The 25,267-nt window shown below is 39.4% G+C and overlaps 2 protein-coding genes across 3 annotated transcripts in view; one reads left to right on the top strand and one right to left on the bottom strand.

Annotated features, from left to right (window-relative positions):
* Nucleotides 1–25,267, top strand: part of CRHR2 (corticotropin releasing hormone receptor 2) — a 149,496-nt gene that overhangs the window by 79,952 nt on the left and 44,277 nt on the right. The window lies entirely within an intron of this gene.
* Nucleotides 13,377–25,111, bottom strand: LOC128497788 (uncharacterized). The gene is made up of 2 exons (XM_053467951.1): nt 24,335–25,111; nt 13,377–15,663 (listed from the first exon to the last, which is right to left on the bottom strand). Exon 2 carries the CDS (start codon nt 15,639–15,641, stop codon nt 14,877–14,879), a length of 765 nt encoding a protein of 254 aa, XP_053323926.1. The 5' UTR covers nt 15,642–15,663; nt 24,335–25,111; the 3' UTR covers nt 13,377–14,876.

Raw genomic sequence — 25,267 nt, 5'->3', positions numbered from 1 at the left:
TGATACATTGTATCACGGAGGGCTTCGCACTCACGGCATCCATTACTGGGACCTAGAAATGTTCTGGAACTGGGTCAGCCTTTTAACTACTTATAATGAATAATGAAAGTTTGGGGAAATCTGGGTTTTTTTAAGATGAGCTTCGATGCTTCTGCTGTAATTGGACTCAATGACCTGGTTTTAGAATAGTCTAAACATATATAAAGTGAAGACAGAAAACGACGGTTTGCTACCTAAGTCCCCTCCTCACCAGAAAGAAACAGGCCTTTTAGGGGACCAGCTCCATCATGGCTTTTTTCAGTTTTGTGTGTATCAATAAAAGAAATCAAAAAACACAAATTTTTTTCCCGAGAGCCCGAGGTTGTGCTCTTTGGTCATCATCTTCTGTGCAGAAATCAAATTGCAAAGATGGTGCTGCGGTGATCAAAACTGTGGAGGCCACAGTGGAGCCGACGTCCCCAATCTTCATCTTCTGGGGCATGCACTCCCCGAAAGGATATGCATCCCATTCCTTCTCACCCAGGCAGAAGCCATGGGTGGGCCGGATCTTCTAAGATCTCCCCGGGAGAAGATCCATTGAAGTCTTCTGGTCCTACCGTATGAGAAGCTTTCTAAGGGGGAGTGGGGGGCCAGAAGGCACACACCGCTCCCCCACCGATACTGGACTGAGTCTTCGGGGGCTCAGCTTCACTGTAGCTTCAGGTGACCCAATGGTGCTCCCCAAGGAAGCCCAATCCATTTAGACTGGGGTGATAAAAAAACATATCCAACATGCGCCACACAGCTAAAGGCTGGGGCTAGCATATACAAAAATAAATAAGCACACATAGGAGGAATAAGCACTAAAAGCACAAACCAGCAAGTGCACAACAAAAAGCAGAGTGCACTTAACCTCTAACATCCCCATCATGCACAGCCTCAGACCAAAGACTAAGCATAAACTACATACTCATGCTTTTATGCAGAGGCCAGATAAGCAAGCTTTCCCATTCTTATAGATACTTGCTTGATCTCAGCCCAAACACCAAGAAGCAATCTTCTTCTCAGCCTCACAAAGGCTTCATCAGCACAGCATGACTGACTTCCCTCTGTGCAGCGTGAGCTGGGAACCCACTTGTGGTCGTACCCCAAATAACTTAAGGCGAGAAAAACAAAATGGGAGTCTCATCTCAGCTGAGAACAGACAGTGCTGAAATAATCTGCCCTGCTGGTTTGCACTTTTAGCACTTATTCCGCCTATATGCACTTATTTATTTTTGTATACACTAGCCCTAGCCTTTAGCTGTGTGGTGCTCACTTTCACATTACAGAGGACACCACTCATTGGCATATCACACAGGGTTCACCCATCAGGGAAATCCAGACCCGAAACATATGCCAAGCCTCCTCTACATAATGAATACAGCAACCTCAGATGCACGTTTCAACCTCTCATTGTCCTCTTCAGTGCGGTATGGCTGATATTTCTCTAGGTGCAGTGAGCCAGAGACCAGCATTCGGATTCATACTCTTTTTGCTGACTTACACTTTTATACGTAAGCATTTCAGGCCTGAAATAGATTACACTAACACAAGCATGCCATAAGCCTGCCGTGGGCACCAGGTCCGCTTTGTCATTTGCTTTGGGGTGGGGGGCAGCGCCAGCATAGCCCAAATAAGTTAAGGTGAGGGAAACAAAATGAGAGCCTCATCTCAGCCAAGAACAGACGGTGCTGAAATAATCTGCCCTATATTGAAGTACCTACTTGGAAGGTTTTTTTCTGCTCGCTTGCAGCATTAAAGAGGAGATCGTTTCATTAGCGTATCAGACTGGTCCCACCCATGAGGGCAGGCCAGACCTGAAATGGATGGCAAGCCTCCCATGCACGAGGAATACAGCAACCACGGATGTACGTTTCAGCCTCTCATAGGCCTCATCAGTGAGGTTCGGCTGATATCCCACTAGGTGCAGTGAGCCAGGGACCCACATCTGGGCAAAAGTGAGCCAAAAAAATGGTGATGCTCCTCCCAAGTAGGTAACTTCCTATAGGGCAGGCTGTTTCAGCACTGCCCGTTCTCAGCCGAGATGAGGCTCCCATGCTTTTCTAACCTTGTCATGTATTTTGGGTCTGGACTGCACTTATGGGTGGGACCAGTCTGATATGCTAATGAAAGATCTCCCCTTTCATGGTGCAAGTGAACCAATAAAAAAAAAAGTGAAGCTCCTTCCAAGTAGGTACCTTAATATAGGACAGACAATTTCAGCACTGTTTTTCGGTCCAAGATAAAGGTCCCGTTTTGTTTTTCTCGCCTTAGGTTATATAGGGTATGCCCAGATGTTAGTCCCTGGCTCTATCACGCTGGGTGATGGTAACCATGCTACCCAGAGCAAGCATGTGTGAGGTAGAGTTGGTTGTGTGTTAACATTAAGTAAGTGTCTGCAGTTGAAAGGCTTGATCCTCTGGTGTTAGATCTGGGATAGTGCAGAGCCCTGGGGTTGTGTTTTGCCCCCAGGCTTTGGGTCATAACGGTGATGTGTGAGGTTAAGTGCACTTCTCTTCTTTTCTGCACTTTTTGCATACATTGCCCCAGTGTTAAGACTAGGTGTGTGTATACAGGGTAAAAATGTTTTAATCATGCTATCCTAAAGGATGTGGCTTCCTTGGGTGCTTTTTTATGTAAATATATATATATATATATATATATATATATATATGTGTATATATATATAGTGGAAGTATTATTAATCACTCATCTACAGACACCTGACGGTTTGTTTTTCCCTCAGAAATCTCATGGTGCTGCCACAGCCACAAGGGATTCTGGGTAGGCGCATGCAAAAAAGGTCAACAATTATCACCTTTGCCTCTATATCCACTTTATACATGGATCCCTTGAAAGTATTTGCCCGCTGTACACGACAGCCTTTAGACAAAACCCGGGTAAGAGGTGCAATATGCGCCTACCCAGAATCCCTTGTGGTTGTGGCAGCACCATGAGATTTCTGAGGGGAAAAACAAGCCTTCTGGCTTGTCTGGTGTCTGTAGATGAGTGTTTAATAATACTTCTACCCTTAATTTTAGTGGAAGGATTTTCGCTCACCTTTACTCACCATAACTTATATAATGGTGTTTCTTGGCTACCCCAAGCCTCAAGTATTAAGCTAGTATCATGACCATATGCTGATGGGTCTTGTTAAAGATATAAATAATTAATTAATTAATAAATAGTAATATATAATATAAATATCAGTTGTGTCACAGTGATGCAATTTAAAGTGGCTGTGCTGCAGGTTTGTGGCTGCTTCTGGAGCTTGGGATGAGCTGTTTGCCACCAGCAGGGCCCTCTGAGGGATTGCTGTGTCCAGCTTTTCAGCTACGTCTTCTGGCTGGGCACTTGTGGTAAAGCTGGGCCGAGTAACTCTTCAGCTGGCCTGCGTTTTCCTGGCTGGGTTGATGAAAGGCTAGCAGGGCTCGGAGGGACCCATTGCACACAGCTTTCTGACTTGGATGAATAGTAAAGAAAGCCTGGGTCCTGAGCCTTCTTGGTGTAAAATAAGAAGTATAAAAAGAGATCGCAAAAAAAAAAGCTGTCCATGAGTGGTGATCTGGCTACTGCGCCTCTTACCCGAGTTTTGTCTAAAGGCTGTCCTATACAGTGGGCAATTACTTTCAAGGGATCCATGTATAAAGTGGATATAGAGGTAACAGGTGATCGTTGTTGACCTTATTTGCATGCGCCTACCCAGAATCCCTTGTGGTTGTGGCAGCACCATGAGATTTCTGAGGGAAAAACAAGCCTTCTGGTGTCTGTAGATTAGTGATTAATAATGTTTCTACTACCCCCTTAATTATAACTGGAAGGGTTTTCCATCACCTTTACTCACCATAACTTATGTAATGGTATATATATTTATTTATATATTTTTCCCCCCTGCAGAATTGCACTGATTTTTGCCCAGAGCACATGTGTGTTTTTGTATTTTTAATATTTTATTATTAAAAAACAGCATTCAGATGATGATTTTTCAACACTGAACAGCTAAGGGGGAGCCGGGTCCCCTAAAAAGGCCTGTTTCTTTCCGGTGAGGAGAGGAGTTAGGTAGCTTTTCTGAGCTATGGGGAGGGAAAGAAGGGGCCGACCCTGAAGGAAACAATAAGGGGTTAAAAAAAACCCAACAAAAACAAACAAAAAAAAACGGGTGGGCTCAGTCTGATATGCTAATGGTGAGCTAATGGTGATTCCCCTCCTGAGTATGTATTTTCCTACAGGGCCGGCTATTTCAGCACTTTCTGTTCTGTTGTTTTTCTCGCCCTATATATATTAGCAGTCACTCGTTTAAATAGCGCCATCATATTCCACAGCGCTACGTATTTCTGCAGCCGAGCAAATTTTAGATTGTTTCGACTCCCTTCATCGCAAATAAAAATGCTCTTCGGTTCATTGTCTTTATTGCTTTATTTTAAGAAATTGATAAGATGACATCCAGTTCCTGTATAAATTGCATTTTATTGCAGCTCCTCCGGTTTTCATCTTCACCATCATGTTTTGATGCACAAGGTCAGGAAAGTTTACTTTCCATCCTCATGGCTTTTTTCGCTGTTAGTCTATCTGTGAGTAACTCCTAAGGGTTCCATCCAAGAATAAATTAACCTTTGGCTCTACGGGGAGAAAAGTTATCGATCTGTTTTTGTGCTGAAACATTGTCAGTTCCGGCGTCTCTGCAGCTTCTTACTCTTACTTATTTTTATATTTTATATAATTTTTATATTATATTTTTAGATTGTGTTTTTATATTTATATTTTATATAATTTTTATATTATATTTTTAGATTGTGTTTTTATATTTATATTTTATATAATTTTTATATTATATTTTTAGACTGTATTATTGTTATATTTTATATAATTTTTATATTATATTTTTAGATTGTTTTTATATTTATATTTTATATAATTTTTAGATTATATTTTTAGACTGTATTATTTTTATATTTATATTTTATATAATTTTTAGATTATATTTTTAGATTGCGTTTTTATATTTATATTTTATTTTTAGACCGTATTATTTTTATATTTATATTTTTTATTATTTTTATATCTAGTAGATGTTTCATTTTAAGTTATTCACCTTTATAATTGCTGAGACATCTGAGACACCAAATTCATCGCCAGGACATTTCATGTTAATGTACCTTCGTTTCCCATGATGCCTCGGTGCAGGTTGAATTTGGAATCCTGCTGTCGGCCCAAGTAGGAAGTCGTGACTGGCTTTCTGGGCTCTCCCTGTGCTGTTTTAGCAGATGTGATGGGGCGGAAAGATGGTGGCTCCTATGTAATGTAGACCGCTGTTGATTACACAATTCTACACGTTAAGCTGCTTTTGTATTCTGACTCTGCTTTTGCTGAAAGTATCACTTTTTTTTTTTTTTTTTTACAAAATGCAGCATTCCACACACCAAGATGAAAGCCCTGACCTTTCTGTACGTAATGGGTTAATCAAGTCAAATTTTAACTCCTAAAGAACTTTTGTCGGGGACACGTAATTATCATGTGACACAAAAACAGGCACTCATAGGTTATTGCCATAGAACCTTAAAAAACGTCTGAAAGGCTTTGTGTTGTTTTTATGCAATTAAGCCTTCGGAGAAAGAATAAAAACGAAACAGCTTTTTTTAACTTGAGAGATCTATCTATTCAATGGCAGTTTTTCAAAACTATTTATTTATGAATTTATTTGTTACATTTTTATTTATTTCTTTTTTAGGAGAGGGGACCAATGAGCAGAAACTTTCTTGGAAAAACAACTCTTTCTAAACTCATGACAAATATAAAGTTAATATATAAAAAATAAGATTTTATGACATACCCCCATTAGGCCACATTTAACACACTTCAATATGTACCTCTGATGAAATATGGTTAACTTGGCAGAAAATTCTAATTTTTATAGGATAATATGAGGATTTTTATATATATATCTATGATACCATTACATACTTTTACATAATTAAAAAAAAATAGTAAGCATTCCTATATTTTGTGCAAAATTGCATTTATTTGCTCCATAATATCTAGAGCCATTTTAATCCATAGCAGGGTACGTGGGAAGGGGCCCCTCAACACAATGGGGCCCCTGGGATTTTCTGTTAACATTCTTACATGTTGGGAATCTTCTTACATGGTTACATGGTTACATAGTACATAAGGCTGAAAAAAGACCCAAGTCCATCAACCCTTCCACCTAACCTTCCTACTCTTGATCCAAAAGAAGACAAAAAACCCCCTAATTCAGCTACTCCGTATTCTGCCATCAAGGGGACAAATTCCTTCTTGACTCCAAAAGGCCAACTGATTTCTCCTTGGATCAAGAAGCTCTAAAATATTATTTCTATTTCTCTCTTGCTCCAGATAGTTAGACATGTTCTTCACCCCCCCCACCCGCTCCCCGCGCCGCTCTCCTACTGCCCTGACACACAGTTGAAGGAACGTCAACCACATCAGTTCTGACAAAAAGTCATTCAATCCGTTCTAACAGATCCGGGGTTCTAACCCCCGGAGAGCACAGACGTCTCGTGCGTTCTGCACACCTCAGCATTAATTCTTAGACCGCGGACTTCACACTTAATGCAAACCGATCCGCCAGCCTCCCCAACGTGCCTTCACGGCTGACACTTGATTCTATTCCGCATCTCGCACCAAGTCCCTGTTATTTTGACTCCAAAAAGTCCAGGGGTTCAGCCTAATGCTTTCCTTTCTAATCCGTACTCCCTTTCCTGAGCCCAGACCCAAAAAACCCAGCCCCCCCTCCCCCGCCGTCACCTTTAATTAAGTCTGGAACCCTCCGTTACGGTCTCCGATATTAATGCTTCTGGGCTCTAAGAAATCGACATTTAGGACATTTTGTCTTGAAAACCAGCGTTCTCCCTCTGTATAAATAACCCTGTTAATGTCACTGTTAACACCAACGGAAAAAAGAGAATTTTAATGGGTTCAGTAAGTGCTCGATGGATCAAATATTGCCGGCCGCGTCTAGCCCAGTTTCGATGTAAAAAACGTTAAGTGTTGCTTTTTCTATCTTTCTCTGCGGCGCTGAGATATCGAACAGTTTGGAAGTCGGTCGCTGACACCCGAAGAAGGTCGGATTGTTTTATCACCCGGAGTTAGATAGAAAAACGTAAAAAAAAAGTGAAAGAACGTTGGCGCGTTTGTTTAATTGATTTATATCACTGTTTAAAAATATCTCATTAATTATCCAATCTAATATCTATTCTGGGCTCCCACTCCAGCCATCGCATGCTCGGTAATGTATGTTAGCTGCGTGGTCCCTTTTCATGATGTTTCTTTTGGAAATACATGAGGGGGGGGTTCTGCAGATTGCCCCCCCTATTCATTTGCCCCCCCTGAAGTATACAGCTGTACACATATCCATGCACGTGATATACGTATCACCTGGCTCTGTGAACTCTGCGGACGGGGGTGTTTAAAGACCCCCGTGTGCATGTACCGCAAGCACTCCCGTTTATTTCAGTGAAAGTGCTTTCCTGCTATTGATTGGCTGCTTTGAGCAGCCAATTAGTGGCAAGAAATCTCAAACGCAATGAAGAGGCAACAGCGCTGCAGCTTCTATGTCATTTTTATGTTTAACAAACCACATTTTGAGCAAAATTGTGTTTTTGGACCAATATCCATACATGATAAGGGGCCCCTGGGCACAGCTTGCGGAGGGGCCCTGGGATTAATCCGGACATCTGCAGAAGGTCTTATCGCCCGTCGTTAAATCGATACAGAGACATTAACTTCCTTTTTCTGTGTCCTGAGACCGAATTTCTCATTATTGCGAGTGGAAGGCTTTTACAATTTGGCAGCGAAAAGACAGCGTTTAGCGAGTGAAATGGATTGTAATTCATAAGCATTAATTTCTCCGCACCCCTCCCCCGACCTCTATCAGTAATTCTCAAAGAATCGCAAAAAGTTACATCTTTGGAAAAATCCGTTTTTATTTATTTTTTGTTCATTGCTTGGTTGTAGAATGCGAATAATCAGCAGAGATGATTGAGGGGTTTTAATGCAATTCGAGTTTTGGGGGCTGGATGATTAAATGACAGTTTTATGGTTTTAAAGGTAAATTGGATGTCCTCCTGCTGCTGTGGACTACGTCTCCCATGATGCTCTGGTTAGTCATTACTCTACCAGCATATATATATATATAAAATGTTTTATTTGTAATAGATTTTTTTTCTACTTTAAATCGATATTTTGATATAGGACGACGTGAGGAAACATAAAATGCAGCTTTTGAATGATGATTTCATTTGTTGAAGGTAAAGACTTAAGGAAAACATATATCACCCCTGTGAAAAGTAAAAGAAAAGGCAATGAGTGTTTTACATCAATGTGGAGGAATTGTAGCCTCTCTTATTGGTAGAATTGTTCTAATTCAGCCACATTAGGGGGCTGTTCGCGCATGAATTGCCTGTTAAAGGTCATGCCGTAGCATCTCAACCCGATTCAAGTCAAGACTTTGACTCGGCTTCCAAAACCTTCATTTTGTTTCTTTTGAGCTATTCAGAGGTGGACTTGCTCGTGTTCTTCAGATCATCGTCCTGCTGCGGAACCCAACTGCGCTGGAGCTTTAGGTCAGGACCTGATGGCCCGACGTTCTTCTTCAGGATTACCGGGTAGAGAGCAGAATTCATGGTTCCATCGGTTATGGCGAGCCGCCCAGATCCTAAAGCAGCAAAGCAGCCCCGATCCGTCCACAGAATATTATCCCAGAAGTCTTGGGGGTCATCAAGATGTTTTTTGACAAATATGAGACGAGCCTTGGTGTTCTTTTTTTTTGGTCCACAATGGTTTTTCGCCTTGCAACTCTAGCATGGATGCCATTTTTTCACAGTCTCTTTGAGGAATCGTGAAAACTGAGCTTAACTGAGGCTAGCTAACTTTACATGTTAGTCTGGATCCTTTTGTGACCTCTTGGGTGGGTCCTCAAGGAGGAGCCCCCAACAAAACCTAAGCAAAGAACAAAGTTCAAATAAAAAATCTGAGCTGTTTTATTTTTTTTCCTCTTGGGAAGGTTCACCACCATTCCATGTTTTCTTCATTCGTACAAAATGGCTTTCACTGTGGTTCGCGGGAGTCCCAGACACAAAGCTTTTTCCTTCTATACATGTATGTATAATGTCAATAATAATAATAATAATAAGTAATAGTAATAATAATAATATTACTGTAGTTCCCAATATGGCCAGTTGGCGGCACCCTCGTGCATTCACTATATTCTACATGGATGAATCCAGGAAATCATGATTTTTGATTACCAGCCTCTCTCATAAAATTAAATTAATTAGAATGTTTTGCACAGTTAAAAAAAATCACTTTTACACATGATTTCAAACTTATTTAAGACCTTTACATAGACATGCATTCAGCTGATTTTGCCCAACCTGCCAAATTAACGCACATTTCCGTCGACGTTCCGTTTCGATCACCGTTGAAATGGATGGAGCTTCCTGTATACCTAGATATAATTATTTCACGAATATTAAACATATCTCAACTAGACGTCAACATTCCACTCTAATTTGAGTTATAGGATCCATCTCTTAATTTTATGCTCCGTTGTCTTACTAGATTAATGATGGTGGAGGTGACCGCTTGACCTTTCCCAACCCTAACTGATCTCCATTAATGAGAGCTTCTTCAGACTCTCCAAGCCAGCCTACTTTCAAGCTTTCAAGCGAAATCATCTCACCTGGTACACGGACCTAGACGCTCACTTGATGAATTAACGAGATTGACAAGCAAGAAGCAGTGGGTCACAGGGAATATTTTATTTTTCGACAGATGACAGACACTTCCCAGAATCCTTTGTTCCTCAGCCCACCAAATCATCAACAGTTCACAAATTTTGTCAGGTTTGCAGTTGAACTGCTTAATTATCTCTGAACGGATGCGTCATGCGTCGGCTGCAAACAGAGCAATGTGGAAAGGTGTTTTTTTTTTACCCATACAACATTGTAATGTTTTGTTTTCCCCTCTTATGTACTTAGTATTTTAAATAGTGGTGCATACATGGGATCTCCTGGTTCTGTAGTGTCTTCTCCAACGCACTGAAAATGCCATAGTGGAGCCAGTTCCCGAAGACGCCGGTGGGTCATGTATGTTGACCTGAGAAGACTTCAGTGGGTCTTCTCTTCGGAGGTGGACCAAGAAGGCCCAGCCTTCCCTCGGTTTTATCATTGATGGAAGGAAGGGGGTACATATCACTTTGGTGAATTTGACCCCAGAAGAGGAAGACTGAGGACCCAATGTTCTTCTGTAGGCTCAGGCACCTTCACCTACTGTCCCAAACTGGCCATCTGACATACTGGGCAAGTGCCTGGGTGGCCATTGGCCGACATCGCTCCATACTTACCCGATCTAATACTCAAGCTAAGTGATGTATCCAGCTGTCGGCCGCACCTGAATCACTAAGGGCCGCCTCATCATCCCCAGTCCAGCCCTGTTCACCTGTCGTGGTTAAAGCTCGGCACCTTGGGGGTTTTTAATTTAAAGCCTTTCATCTATGAGTCAATATCTACATTTAAATGAACCACATTTCACATACGTAGAAAGGTTGAGTAATTCTACAATAGTACAAAACGGTTTAATCAAAATACTATATCTAATCCCTTACAATAAATAGGATTTATTTTAGGTTCCCATGTTTACATTTTTTTAAATGAAGGGATATTGCGTAATCATTTATTAGTATGCATCAGGAATGAAAAGATTATTTACAATATCCTTCTTTCTCAAAAAAATGTGACTTAAATATCGGTTACAGTATTACTCTAGAGTATGATTTTACATACATATATACCTCCCAATCGTCTAAAGAGGGATAGTCCCTTTTTCCTCCCCTGATGTCCTTCTTTTCTAGAACGTTTGCTGGGTATGAGGTATGAGGGTATGTATAGCCACCCCTCTAACCACCATCTAAATGAAAGTACCCCTCTTTGGCCATCTCAGATATTGGCAGTTGTGTTCGAGGTCTTCTTCTTGTTCTTGTAATTCTGTTACACGGGGACTTTTATTATTTATGGATCCTAATTCATTTTTTTTCTCACAATGTTTTCTCAGCTGTGAAAATATTTTAAGTATTATTTGATCGCCTCGTGGTTTGGAGTTCCGTTTTGTAAGGAATTCGAACACATAGTTCAACATGTTGAGTGCCGGTGTCGACTTTAATAATGTAAAAACTCAATCACAGGTGAGGAGGGTCAACAAATAATAAAAAAGAAAAAAAAAGTCTGCAGGTTGGGATACACGCTCCATTTAGAACTAGATTTTTAGGGAATCTTTGCACCAAGGCCATGTTTTTCTGCACCTGAGGGTAATTCTCATCCTGGTAGCGAAGTCCTATCTCTACAGACCATGGACTCCGCTGTTACCATAGCCTATAGGAAATACCAGGCTCATCAATCCCTACGGGGCGCACTCATTAAACCGCAGCTATTCCATTAAAGTCATTAAAACACAAAGCATTGGCTGAACCCAACAGAAAGCCTGGACACCTTGGAAGCTAAACTATGCTTCTCAACAGTACCAGTTTTCACGGTCCTGATTTTTAGGTAGCTGTCCCATTGTTCAGGTTTTGCGGGACGTAGGGAGCCTGGGCTGATTGAGGAGATCCTCTGATCTCCCATGACTGACCCAGGAAGCTGAACTATCCATGGAGGACTATACTGTTGCAGCACAGACCTCCACATGGCCTGCTTGCCCTGCAATGAGGTCCTTTGGGGAAGTTGGGTGGCGAAGCTCTGCCTCTGGTTCTGCCCACTTGTGTTGGTAGCACCACCCCACAACCCCAACACCGGCATCCAGATTTGGAGGATGGGTATATTGGGGGTATGACAAAAACTAAGTCGCTGCGCAGAAATGGAGCTGCGGGTGGGATGGAGGGCAAATGTAGAGAGAAGATTCTGATGAAGCCCCTTAAAGCATTTGGATTAGGAAAAAAGTCAAATATAAAGTAACACTCACGCATTAAAGTGCCAACGAGGGCCGATATTTACCCTAAACTCCCCATCAGCTAACTCTTGAAACATAAAGACTCTTTTTAGAGAAAAATTTTAGAAAGTGGTCTAATAACCATGACAACCAAACAGAATGTTTCAGCCAACTGGACCATTCCATTGCGTGCAACCTCCCAAACGTCTAAGGTTATAACTTTTTACACATTGGATCTTAAATATTCTTAATGCCCACTTTGTTTCCCCCCCTAAACCAGAAATATCAGTAAAATTAATTAACAGTAGCTTTGCATTTTTTAAGATTTGTTACATCGCCTGAAGTAGCACCACCTATTTAGGGCTAAAAATGGATTTATAGTCTGGCGGGTGTCTGATTTCTAGAAACCTAGACTAACGTAACAAAAATATATATTGGAGGGAAGGCGGTATACAAGGTATTTGTTTGTAGCCAAGCGCGTCAGACGTCTCCGTACACCGCGAAGACAAGATTACGGAGAAGGCGCATCGCACCGTGGGCACCGAAATCTCATTATCCCTTTTTTTTTATATTCAGATGGTCTAGAAAATAAAAACATAAATGACAGTGAGAAAAAAAGCTTGAAGCCAAATTCAATCAGAGAGCAGCATAGAAGTTTAAAGCAAAATGACTGACGAGCGGAATGAATAAAATTGCAGAGCGAATGAGGACAAGAATGTTTCCCAAATCAAATCTTACCATGCAGGTTACCGGAGGAAGGTTTTCAATTAAATTTATAGCGGATCAATCACTTTTACCAAATCCCACATGTTACGCTTCTTCTGTACTCGAGATAAACCTACGTAGCGCTCTTTCATCTGAAATAAACTACTTACGGATTAGAAACCCACCTAACGTGAATGCCATGGGAAATAACTTTTGGCAGGTTTGAAATAAGTTTAATTTGATTTTAATTAATAGGGTTTAATTATCCCAAAAAGCTGCCCTTTAAATTCCGGCTCAGGAAGCATCACTCCTACATTTATAGTATAAATATATACAATATATATATACAGGATATGAAGCGTGTACACATATATATATATCTAAGGGTGTAGTATAAACATTATTAAACACTCATCTACAGACACCAGACAAGCCAGAAGGATTGTTTTCCCCTCAGAAATCTCATGGTGCTGCCACAACCACAAGGGATTCTGGGTAGTGTTAGGGATATTAATGAGACAAAATAGGCAGAACCAATATTTTATCACATACGCAAAATAACGACGCTACCAATCATTGTGGTACCACATCCACAAGATTAATTTAAGGAGATACCCTATATTTTATCTCCGATCCTAAATCCTTTCAGATCACCGAAAATTATAATTCAAATCAGATATAGATCACCAAGATAGTCAATCAAAAATATTTATTGTAAATACAATTTATAAAATCTGTATATGGGTCACACAGTGCATGATATAAAACACAAAGTTCTTAAAACATATAAAAATTGAATCAATTGAAAAACAGTATATTATCGATAGTTATCAATATGAATTGGTACTTTATGAGTCTAACACACAATTAATTTCCATTCCACTCAGCAACCAAAAATTGATAATAATCAGGGCAGTAATAAAAATATCACTATCTCTCTTATATATTAGTTCAACTAATATGACAAATTAAAATAATTTAATAATGTCTAAGAGTATTTAGTGAAGTTCCTAATAGATGCAAATAATGTCAAACTTCATCTACAGGTAAAAATACCTTTTCATTATTGTTATTATCACGGGTTATAAGCTGCAGTCTCACAAGCCGCCATATACAATAATGCCATATATTATTTCCCAGAAACAGGGAATTCTATATGAAGAAGACAAAATTCATCTCTATTCAGAATAATAAAACGATTATATTTACCACCACTTGTTGCTGTGATCCAACTGGTCCTTGTAGAAATTAATCCAGGTTCAGTGGCAAGAAATTGAATGGAAAGAATATCACTTTAGGTTAGAACTCAAAGTAACTCCAAGAGTGAAATATGGTGTCAGGATCTTAAAATTCCAATTCTCTGCGGTTTATTTGGTGAATCAGCCCGTCCGGGTCTATCTATCACAGGGTCAGTTCTTTTAAGGTCCGTTTCTTAGGTGAGAGTCCTTAATTATTAAAAACCTTAGCTTTTAAAGACAGGGCTTATTATCATAGCCTCCACCTCTTGATTGGAATTCTCCAATCATAACAGTGGGTTTTACCCATTAAAATTAGGATTTCTACTCATATTTACACCATTGTAATTTCTTACTTTACCTGTGAGAGACGCTCTGGTCTAAGAATTAACTTAAAACCATTACATATGTGTTTGGAATTTATCCTTGGTCACCCTTATCACCAGGTGTTACCTCCTAGATAGTAACTCAGGACTTGGTAGTCTTACCATGTATCCCCCATACGAATTCACGTTCCCAAGGATATGCAGCGTCTACTCCTTAACTTTCTCATGGAAGATAACATTAATTGTATCATACTTACTGAAACATCTATATACATGAATACTTCTTTGTTCTCAATTATAGAGAGAACAAGGACAAAATGAAATAATAACTACATGATTAAGTAAAATAAAATGGCTCTGACTCCATTTTGTGTTCATGTAAAATACAGAATATATGGAATACATGTTTTCTATCATAAAATATCTGACATAATCCCCCCTTTAGATTATGACAAAGCAAAATCCAGTTTGCTTTAGAATGATCTAAACAAACATCAGATAGCATATGAACGACTTCAAATCATGTTGTCCGACATGGGACATGCAGGGGTATAATGCACGGATTGGAACGCTTGCTCCTGTAAGAGAAGTCATTAATGAAAACTTTCTGTATCGATATCCACTTTAGTAATCATTTTACGAACGATGTTTCTGACACAAAATATAAAGAAATGTGTCCTCTGGTTAAATCAGTCATTCCAGATTGCACTTCGTCCAAAAATGAAGTTGTGTGGAATATTATCGGGTCGTGCATAGACAAAAGTTCACGTTTGAATTGTTCATGACTTTGGTGCAGATTAATGGAGTGAGAGATTAATTTGGAATGCATATTCGTGGTTACAATGGTATCATTCACCATAACCATTAAATCCACGAGATACTCTCTTTGTCGTTCCATTTCCCGATAAATAGCATTGATTTCTCCTTTTAAGCCTCGAATTTCGTTCTCCAAAGTTTGAACAGAAACAGCGTTTGCGGCAGACATACCGGTTGCAACGACGGCACCTATGGCTGTACATACCAAGGCAACAATTAAAGCAACAAGAAATCTTTTAGCTCGATGATTCATTGTAATGGAGCTCGATACAAACGGCTTCCTGGCTTGTTCCAAAATTTCTTGAACGCGTCTTTGTGCTCTTTCAAGATGCATCTGGTACCAGGCCTTTAATTCAGGGAGCTGCATCGATGAAACGTTGTACTGTTTTTCGATGGAGATCTTCGGGTCTAAGCTGACAAACACACGTTGTGTTAGGATCCTCTTTTCTGTAAGGATGAATCCAGGAGCTTCTTGGATCATGATGCCAGAGGATGGTCCAGGCTCTGCGATCGGTTCCATCCGCATCTCGTGACACAGGAGTAATACGATCCAGACGATCGCCACATCCTTCTTGGACATCTTTCAGAACATGAATCCTTGTCTTAATATTCAAAAAGAAAAGAATAGTATGAGTATACGTACTTGTAATATCACTTGACATTAAAACATAACTATCCAATCTACCTATCGATATTGATATAGTTGCTGGATGGTATGGAAATTAATGACATGGATATACATTATCGCATAACATAACAACATTTCAAGTTGTATACGATACCACATTGTAGATTTTGATCTTCTGACTTCACACCGATGTTCAATCTTCTATCTCAGAATCATTATCTAGAATTCTTAACTGAGATCTAGGATGACAAACACGCAATTGGTTAATATGAACCCATTTTTCAACAAAATTACCATCTTTAGGAATCTTGATCTTATAGGCTACTGGTGAAATCTTGTCAATTATGACATATGGACCCTTCCAAGAAGGTAGAAACTTCTTTTCCTTCACTTGGTTTCGTGCAAAGTTATACAGATAAACTTGGTCGGAGATTTCATATTCTTTCTTAGTAGTCTTCAGATCATAGTAGGTTTTAGCACTGATTGCTGCTTTTCCTAGATTCTTTTGTGCAAAAGCAAATGCATATTGAAGATGTTTACGTAGATTTTCAACATACTGATGGGTTGTTGCAGCGTTGATCAAATTATGATCAGATGTGCGATATAGCAGATGTTGTGGTAAAATCATCTTTCTGCCTGTCATCAATTCAAAAGGTGACATCTTAGTGGCGGTACTAGGTGTAGCTCTAATAGCCATTAGAACTAAGGGCAATTTAACATCCCAGTCCTTGCCAGATTCTTTCACATACTTTTTGAGTATGTTTACTATGGACTGGTTATAACGCTCTACCCCTCCGCTAGAAGCTGCACGGTAGGCGATATGTAACTTGCGCTTCACACCTAGGATTTTCCACATTTTTGTCATCACTTCGCTTGTGAAATGACTTCCACGATCTGACTCGATTCTCTGAGGAAGGCCAAATCTGGAAAATACATGATTAATTAGTAATGCTGCACACACAGAACTAGTGTTCTCTCTGCATGGAATACATTCTACCCATTTGGTGAACATACATGTAACAGTTAACATATACTTGTTACCTCTTGAGGATCTAGTTACAGGTCCAATGAAATCGATTTGTATGTCAGACCAAGGTAGAGACATTCCTCGTTTCTGAAGTGGTGCACGATGAGTGGGAGCATGAGGTTGGAATTGCGGACAAATCAAACATCCTCGACAATAAGTTTGCACATCTCTTAGCATATGTGGCCAATAGGCATAATCACGCAGGATTTCGTAGGTGATCTTATCCCCACGATGACCAGAAGTAGGTGCGTCATGTGCGTGTTGCAACATTAAACCTCTAAAGGTGGTAGGAACTACCCATTGTTGTATGCCATGTTTGGATGTTCTGATCAGCAATCCATCCATCAAATTGAATTGGACTTTATATCTCATTAAGATTCGCAAGTCTTCATTATCCTTACAATCATCATCAGTGATAGGATTGGCAATAGGATCTTTTATATACTCATAAAATCGACCAATAACGGGATCGTTCTTTTGACTAGTGATCAGATCCTCATTGGGAAATTCTTGATTCCATTGTGCAATATTAAGGTCCACTTCATTTCTAGCTTGCTGTCTAGTTATGGCTTCAATCTGAATTGATCCAGTAAGATCATCAATGTTAAAAAGTTCTCCATTGATGGCTGCCTGTTTTGCTAATGAATCAGCCAAATCATTACCTTCTTTATCGATACTTTGTATCTTAGAATGGCCTTTGGTTTTCTTCCAATAAATGGTCAAACCATGTTTGATTACCAATTCATCAATTTCACAAAACAACTTACCATGCTTCACAGGTTTGTTGTTACTTCTCAGCATTTGGTTACGTTTCCAGCTAGGCAGATATTCGACAAAGCTATTGCGCACGTAGTTAGAATCGGTTATGATAACAAATTCTTTAACACCATACTCAATTGCCATTTGAACGGTCTTATATACGGCACAAAGTTCAGCTATCTGACTGCTTTTAGGACCAATGCTGTATCCTACAGATATATTTGGATAATCACCTGTCCAGGTGATTCCAATACCTGCAACCAATTTCCGTTCATTATCAATGGTGATATGATATGAACAACCATCTATGTATACACATGATAGTGGTCGACAATATTCCTCGTCATAAGCTTTATAAGGAGAAAGTAATTGTTCCTCTAGGAAATCATCTCCGGTAGAGTTATCATCCAGTGGAAGAGCAGCACAATCATGTAGATCTGCTAGTCCTTGGGCAACTACATTCTTCTTGTTTTGATTATAACGGACTTCTAACGGCCATCCCTGTAAGAATAAAGTCCATGCAGTAATTCTACTGTTAGAAAGATTACCGTCTCGTATCCTGTTGCTCTGCAAATATTGTAGAGGTTGGTGAGCAGTTTCTACAATAATCTTCTCGCCGTGGATATAGCTCCGAAAATTCTGTAATGCCCATACTGTAGACAATAAAGCTTTCTCACAGTTGTTGAATTTCACTTCAACCGGTGACAAGGTTTTGCTTGCATATGCGATGACTTTGTTCAGATTGTCCTGTTTTTGATACAAAACCGCACTTATGCTTAAGTTAGTAAATCCGGTTTCCAGATAGAAAGGCTTACCTCCCTCCGGATATGCCAAACAGGGTGCCTGAGTGAGTTTTCTCCTCAGCTCGTCTATGGCTTTGTCCTGGGCTTCCCCCCAGTTCCATCTTACGTCTTTCTTAAGCAGCTGTAAAAGAGGTTTTGTTAGTTCTGCATAGTTATCAATAAACTTACGGGAATAATTAATCATTCCTAAGAATGATCTTAATTCTTTGACATTGGTAGGAGTTTTGGCATTCAGAACGGCTTCAACTTTCTTCTTCTGTGGACTTAACCCTTCAGAAGTTACCTCGTGTCCAAGGAAGTTGACTTTGGTGCGACACCATTGGGCTTTCTGTAATGAAAGTTTAACTCCTGCTTCTCTTAATTGATTAAGAACATGTCGGATCTCCAGAATATGTTTATCAAAAGAAGTACTTTTGAGTAAAATATCATCCACATAGGCCAAGGTTCCCCTTTCAAATGCATCAGGCATAACTTTATGCATGAAGACAGCAAATTCATGACCAGAATTTATGTAACCAAAAGGCATCCGGGTCCAAGTATACTGCTGTTTTCCAAATGTAAAGGCCAACTTGTATTGGTCCTCCTTGTGTACCGGAATAGTCCAGTATCCCTGGGCACAATCTAGGGCAGTAAATATTTTGGATCCTTGCATTTGTACCAAGTATTGGTCTATGTAGGGTACAGGCCATCCAGACATATACACACGTTTATTTAGCTGTCTTAAATCAGCACACAAACGCCATTGACCATTAGGCTTCAGAATTCCTAGGATGGGGTTATTATACGAACTGTGCACCGAACGGATAATGCCACGGTCCTTTAAATTCCGAATGATATCCTGTAGCGCATCATAGGACGCTAAAGGTAGTCTATATTGCTTGATACATACGGGTGGTAGATCGGGATCAGTCTGGATCCTAGCGACATGAAGGTTAGTAAAACCACAATCATAAGAATCTTTGGCAAAGATCTCTTGGAACTCCATTAGAATTTCCCTTAGCTGTTGACGTTCACTGTCATTAGCGCAAGCATCAGCCATGGATATCTGTTCTTCCACCCTTTCCTGAAATCCAGGAAAAACTTTAGGTTGACCTATTTCAAAGGATTCCTCAAGTTTAGAGGTTAGGTCCTCTCCAGGTGGATTAATTTTCTTTTGGTCATGATATTCTTGTTCATCAATTAGGTGGTCAAAGACGATGGAGGATTCTTCGATCCTGCACGAACCTTCACCTATATTGAAAGGATAAACAGATTGGATAGTGAATAAACCTTCTGGAATAGAATTAAACGTTTGTTCCACTATTTGTTCTTCTGTTAGATATTCTTCAGGAATGAGACCTATTACATGATTTTGAAATCCAAAAGTATAATATTCTGAATCCAATGCCAAACCTACAACAGTACCTTTGGATAAGGTAATATTATGAGGTGCAATGTTGTTTATAACAACATAAATAGGGTTTCCATGAATATTTACCATTGGTGTAGGTGTTACCATGATACCTAGCTGTTGCATCCGGTTGGATAAGCAGATAAATGCATTGGGATTTCTCAATCTCTGGCCTTTCTTAACCTGTATGGGTAGAAGAAAGTTACTGCTTCCTTGTGGAATGGTTACATCTTCAGGTACTTGAACACTGACTGCATATGGCAATAACTGTGCCGATTTCAGTGCTGCATCTTCCTCCTGAAATTCACAAGGATTGCCTTTTAACCTGGTCCAAAGATTAGAATTGATCAAATCCAGATGGATAGCAAAGCGATGTATGACATCATTGCCCACATAAATCTGGTAACGAGGTTCGTCCAACACCAGAAACAAATGTTTGGCTGTCTTATTTCCGATAGAAATAGATAATAAACATTTTGCAATAATATTATGGCTGTCCGATTCGCCGTCCAGATTATGGATCCACCTGTCTTGGGGAGAAAGATACCGGATCATTTTAGGATTAGCGATCTGCTTTAACAGACTTTTGCTGATATAGCTGTTTTCGATCTCCAAGTTTAGCTTGGCATTCTTATTTCTCCCTAGATCATTCACTTGAACAGGAAAAAATAAATTGTTATTAACCCTTTCAATTTTGTCAAGGAATTGAACATGACTTGTTGATTCCACAGATTCCACATAATCCCTGCGAAGAGAAATGGTTAAAATATCGCCTTCCAGAGAGACATTTCGGATCCTCTCCGGTTGAACTTTTATGGAATGATCATCTGCAGGGGAAATAAAATCATTAACCTGCAAAACAGTAACATCAGATGACTGACTATTCCTAAAATGAATTTCAATTGAGTCCGGCCTTTCCTCAATCATATGGCAGTTACGCCTGGATTGCTGATGAGACTTATCATATGGAATGGGTACTTTGGTTTGTGACCATACAATCCCATTCACACAATCTATGATTACATTAAGTCTTCTGAGTATATCTATACCCAAAATCAATCGGTCATAGGGGAGATTTACCACTATTACCGGGTGTCTCAAGGTCTTATTACCTATGGTAAACTTTAACCAGGTAGAACCTACGACATGAAGGGAATTACCTCCAACACTCAGTAGAGTATTTGGAAAATCTCTTAGCTTCGGCTTCTCCGCTGCTAAGTCCATTACCTTCTGAAAGTACACATTTGACAATATAGTTGCCTGTGACCCAGTGTCAATTAACCCCATGAAGGGTTGTGGTAATGAATCCTGTACATTTACAGAAACATAATATCTTCCTTCATATTCTTCTAATTCACATAAGAACTTAGAATGTGTCAGCATATCACTTGTCTTCCATACGTTACCTGTCACGGCAGTAGTTCCAACCTGTACTGATGTATGCGCACTCTTACCCACTAGTTCTTCCTTCTCAGGAATGTCTTGAGCATTCAAGCTGTTACTAGCGGTCGGTATCTCATCGGTTAACTCCTTCAGAGCCGGTTCCTGGGAACTAGGTGCTTTTAAAGACAAGTTAGCTTGCGGACTCATTTGGTCTGGCTGCAATATAGAAGAAAAAGTTACAGACACGTCCCCCCTAGCCAAAAGTGGAGGGACCACATAGGTTTTACCATCATTATTAACATCACCTGATAGATGATGAGGATCTGGAAGTAAAACAGGGTTAGGAATTATATCATCTGATAACCACCCCTGCATTGCCACATCGGCTTTAACTTCGTTATGATCTATTGCGGAGGAGCTGGCATTGTAGCGGGACCTACCCCTAAAAAAGGATTGGTGGTCGCTGTAGCCACAGTTTGACTTAATTTAGTCATTTGCTCCGTTAACAATTTGATTTGGTCACTCATTTGATTGACATGATGACGAAAATTGTTTTTCCCATTCCTGTACTGCCTGTTAGGTTTGGAGTTATTTGGCTGAGGCTGTTGGGAGTTATCAGACTCAGACTGACTGGATCTGTCCCCATTAGTCCTGTAAAATTTCCTCCTTGCCTGAGGGTTTTTCTTCCACTGGGAATTACCCTTTCTCCACTGTGGATTCTTTTTGGCAGTAGGACTTTTTCCTTCGTTATCCTGGGATTCCACATTAAGAGTTTTAGGCCTGACAACAGGTGAGGCTGTAGCCGATTCCTGTTTCTGAGGTTTTGGGGATTTAACCACCTCAGCATAGCTTCTCTTTTTCTGTGATTCTAATCCCAGATGGGCTTGGGTTTCTGCCACCTCTTGTCCATGATATTTCTGATTCTTTTTATCAGGCAAATCATCATTGGCATGCAATACTGTATACAGCGTCATGCATTCATTGACAAGCCAGTCTAATGAACAATCGCTATCATAATCTCTAGCAAGATTTGTCCGAATTGGAGAAGGCATTGCATAGAAGAAAAGATCACGGAATTCTCGAGAATCATATTTGGGCTTACGTTCTGTAAGAGAATAAGCGTTCTTTAGAACAGTTAAAAACTCTCTAGGACTTTGGTGAGGTCTGCATTTCAGATTATACACAGCCTTCTTAGCGGCTGAGACAGTTTTATACTGTCCAAACTCAATCTTAATCTCATATTTCATTTTAGACCAAGATAGGGTTTGCATACTTTGTAAACCTTCAAAGTAATGTCTGTAATGACTTGAAAAAGTCCACGACACATAGTGCTTCTTGTGGAAATCATCATCCATTCCCAAAAACTGCATTGCCCTTTCAAATGATTCTAAATGATCAGCGATATTAGCTGTGCCTTTTTTAGAAAATTCAGCAACAGTCTCCTTAAGGAATTTAATTACCTTAGGGGCATCATAGACAGGTACGGGTAATTTCTTAGTACCCTTTGTTGCTCCTTTAAAATTACGGGAGCGCCCGTCTGATCTGTGTGTTTTGGCCGAATTGGCACCTTGTAACATCACAGAGGGTTCGCCTGAAACATGACCTTCTGAATAAACGGAAGATTCACGATCGCTTTTATCACTCTCCTGATCAGAGTCAGAGGAATCGCGTGTATCAGACAATGTAACTTTCTCATTCCGCTGTGATTGGACAGAAGCCATCTGGTTAACCTGTTCTTGTAGAGTTTGTAATTGCTTACTTATACTCAGAACAGTAGACTCTGTTACGGTGGTGTGGGTTTTAACCCCTTCATCACCTTCACCATACAAAGATAGCTTAGGCATTTGCACACTATCCTGTTGAGACAATTGGGCTTGGAGTTCTCGTATCTCCCTACGACAATTATCCAGATCACACTGACAATCCGTTTCCCTGCTCTTAGCATCAAAGTACTGGCCATGAAGCGCCCAATGCTTATCAGTCAATTCATCAAGCTTTAGTTTCAACTGTTTGTTTTCTGCCTGGGTATCATTTAACTGATCCAGGGCTGCTTTAGAAGCATTCAACTCTTTCTGGAGACTAGACACTTCTTTTTCTCTAGTTTCACGATCTCGCAACAACTGAGAAGCCAATACAAAGAAATAGGGCCAAGATGAAAGGATTAACCCTTCTCGCTCCTTCAAATCAGATGTTTGAACAATGGTATTCAAATGTCCAACCAAGGGTGATCCTTCCGACCAGTCGTTAATTAGGGTCATTTGTACTTCATCCTTAAGGGATTGGAGCCACTCTCCATAATTCTCTTTGATTTTCATATTTTTATGATAACCTTTCATAACATCCTGTTTAATGTTATTAACATGTACCAGCATTTGTGCTTTATACAGCAAAACATCTTCACCAGAAGTAGCACTCGATTTGCTGGACACAGACATGTTTTATGCACTGATCAGTATACAATACACAGTACCAGAAATATACTATGTGAAACAACAGAAATTGACAACAACTACCGTATATCAATAATTCGAATTATTATTTTACGTGAAATATCTCAGCAGTGCCTCCAATTATGTTAGGGATATTAATGAGACAAAATAGGCAGAACCAATATTTTATCACATACGCAAAATAACGACGCTACCAATCATTGTGGTACCACATCCACAAGATTAATTTAAGGAGATACCCTATATTTTATCTCCGATCCTAAATCCTTTCAGATCACCGAAAATTATAATTCAAATCAGATATAGATCACCAAGATAGTCAATCAAAAATATTTATTGTAAATACAATTTATAAAATCTGTATATGGGTCACACAGTGCATGATATAAAACACAAAGTTCTTAAAACATATAAAAATTGAATCAATTGAAAAACAGTATATTATCGATAGTTATCAATATGAATTGGTACTTTATGAGTCTAACACACAATTAATTTCCATTCCACTCAGCAACCAAAAATTGATAATAATCAGGGCAGTAATAAAAATATCACTATCTCTCTTATATATTAGTTCAACTAATATGACAAATTAAAATAATTTAATAATGTCTAAGAGTATTTAGTGAAGTTCCTAATAGATGCAAATAATGTCAAACTTCATCTACAGGTAAAAATACCTTTTCATTATTGTTATTATCACGGGTTATAAGCTGCAGTCTCACAAGCCGCCATATACAATAATGCCATATATTATTTCCCAGAAACAGGGAATTCTATATGAAGAAGACAAAATTCATCTCTATTCAGAATAATAAAACGATTATATTTACCACCACTTGTTGCTGTGATCCAACTGGTCCTTGTAGAAATTAATCCAGGTTCAGTGGCAAGAAATTGAATGGAAAGAATATCACTTTAGGTTAGAACTCAAAGTAACTCCAAGAGTGAAATATGGTGTCAGGATCTTAAAATTCCAATTCTCTGCGGTTTATTTGGTGAATCAGCCCGTCCGGGTCTATCTATCACAGGGTCAGTTCTTTTAAGGTCCGTTTCTTAGGTGAGAGTCCTTAATTATTAAAAACCTTAGCTTTTAAAGACAGGGCTTATTATCATAGCCTCCACCTCTTGATTGGAATTCTCCAATCATAACAGTGGGTTTTACCCATTAAAATTAGGATTTCTACTCATATTTACACCATTGTAATTTCTTACTTTACCTGTGAGAGACGCTCTGGTCTAAGAATTAACTTAAAACCATTACATATGTGTTTGGAATTTATCCTTGGTCACCCTTATCATCAGGTGTTACCTCCTAGATAGTAACTCAGGACTTGGTAGTCTTACCATGTATCCCCCATACGAATTCACGTTCCCAAGGATATGCAGCGTCTACTCCTTAACTTTCTCATGGAAGATAACATTAATTGTATCATACTTACTGAAACATCTATATACATGAATACTTCTTTGTTCTCAATTATAGAGAGAACAAGGACAAAATGAAATAATAACTACATGATTAAGTAAAATAAAATGGCTCTGACTCCATTTTGTGTTCATGTAAAATACAGAATATATGGAATACATGTTTTCTATCATAAAATATCTGACAGTAGGCGCATGCAAATAATGCCAACAATGATCACCTTTTGCCTCTATATCCACTTTATACATGGATCCCTTAAAATAATTAAAAATATAATATATATATATAATTAGACATGTGCAAATAAGCCAAAAACGATTTGAACAAATTTGTTGGT

Source organism: Spea bombifrons, chromosome 5, assembly GCF_027358695.1.
Source record: "Spea bombifrons isolate aSpeBom1 chromosome 5, aSpeBom1.2.pri, whole genome shotgun sequence".
Lineage (NCBI taxonomy): Eukaryota > Metazoa > Chordata > Amphibia > Anura > Pelobatidae > Spea > Spea bombifrons.
This window is presented reverse-complemented; position numbering and strand designations above follow the sequence as displayed.

Bases quoted from the DNA above. Each gene is read 5' to 3' on its own strand.
- LOC128497788 (XM_053467951.1), bottom strand. From the start codon at position 15,641: ATGTCCAAGAAGGATGTGGCGATCGTCTGGATCGTATTACTCCTGTGT.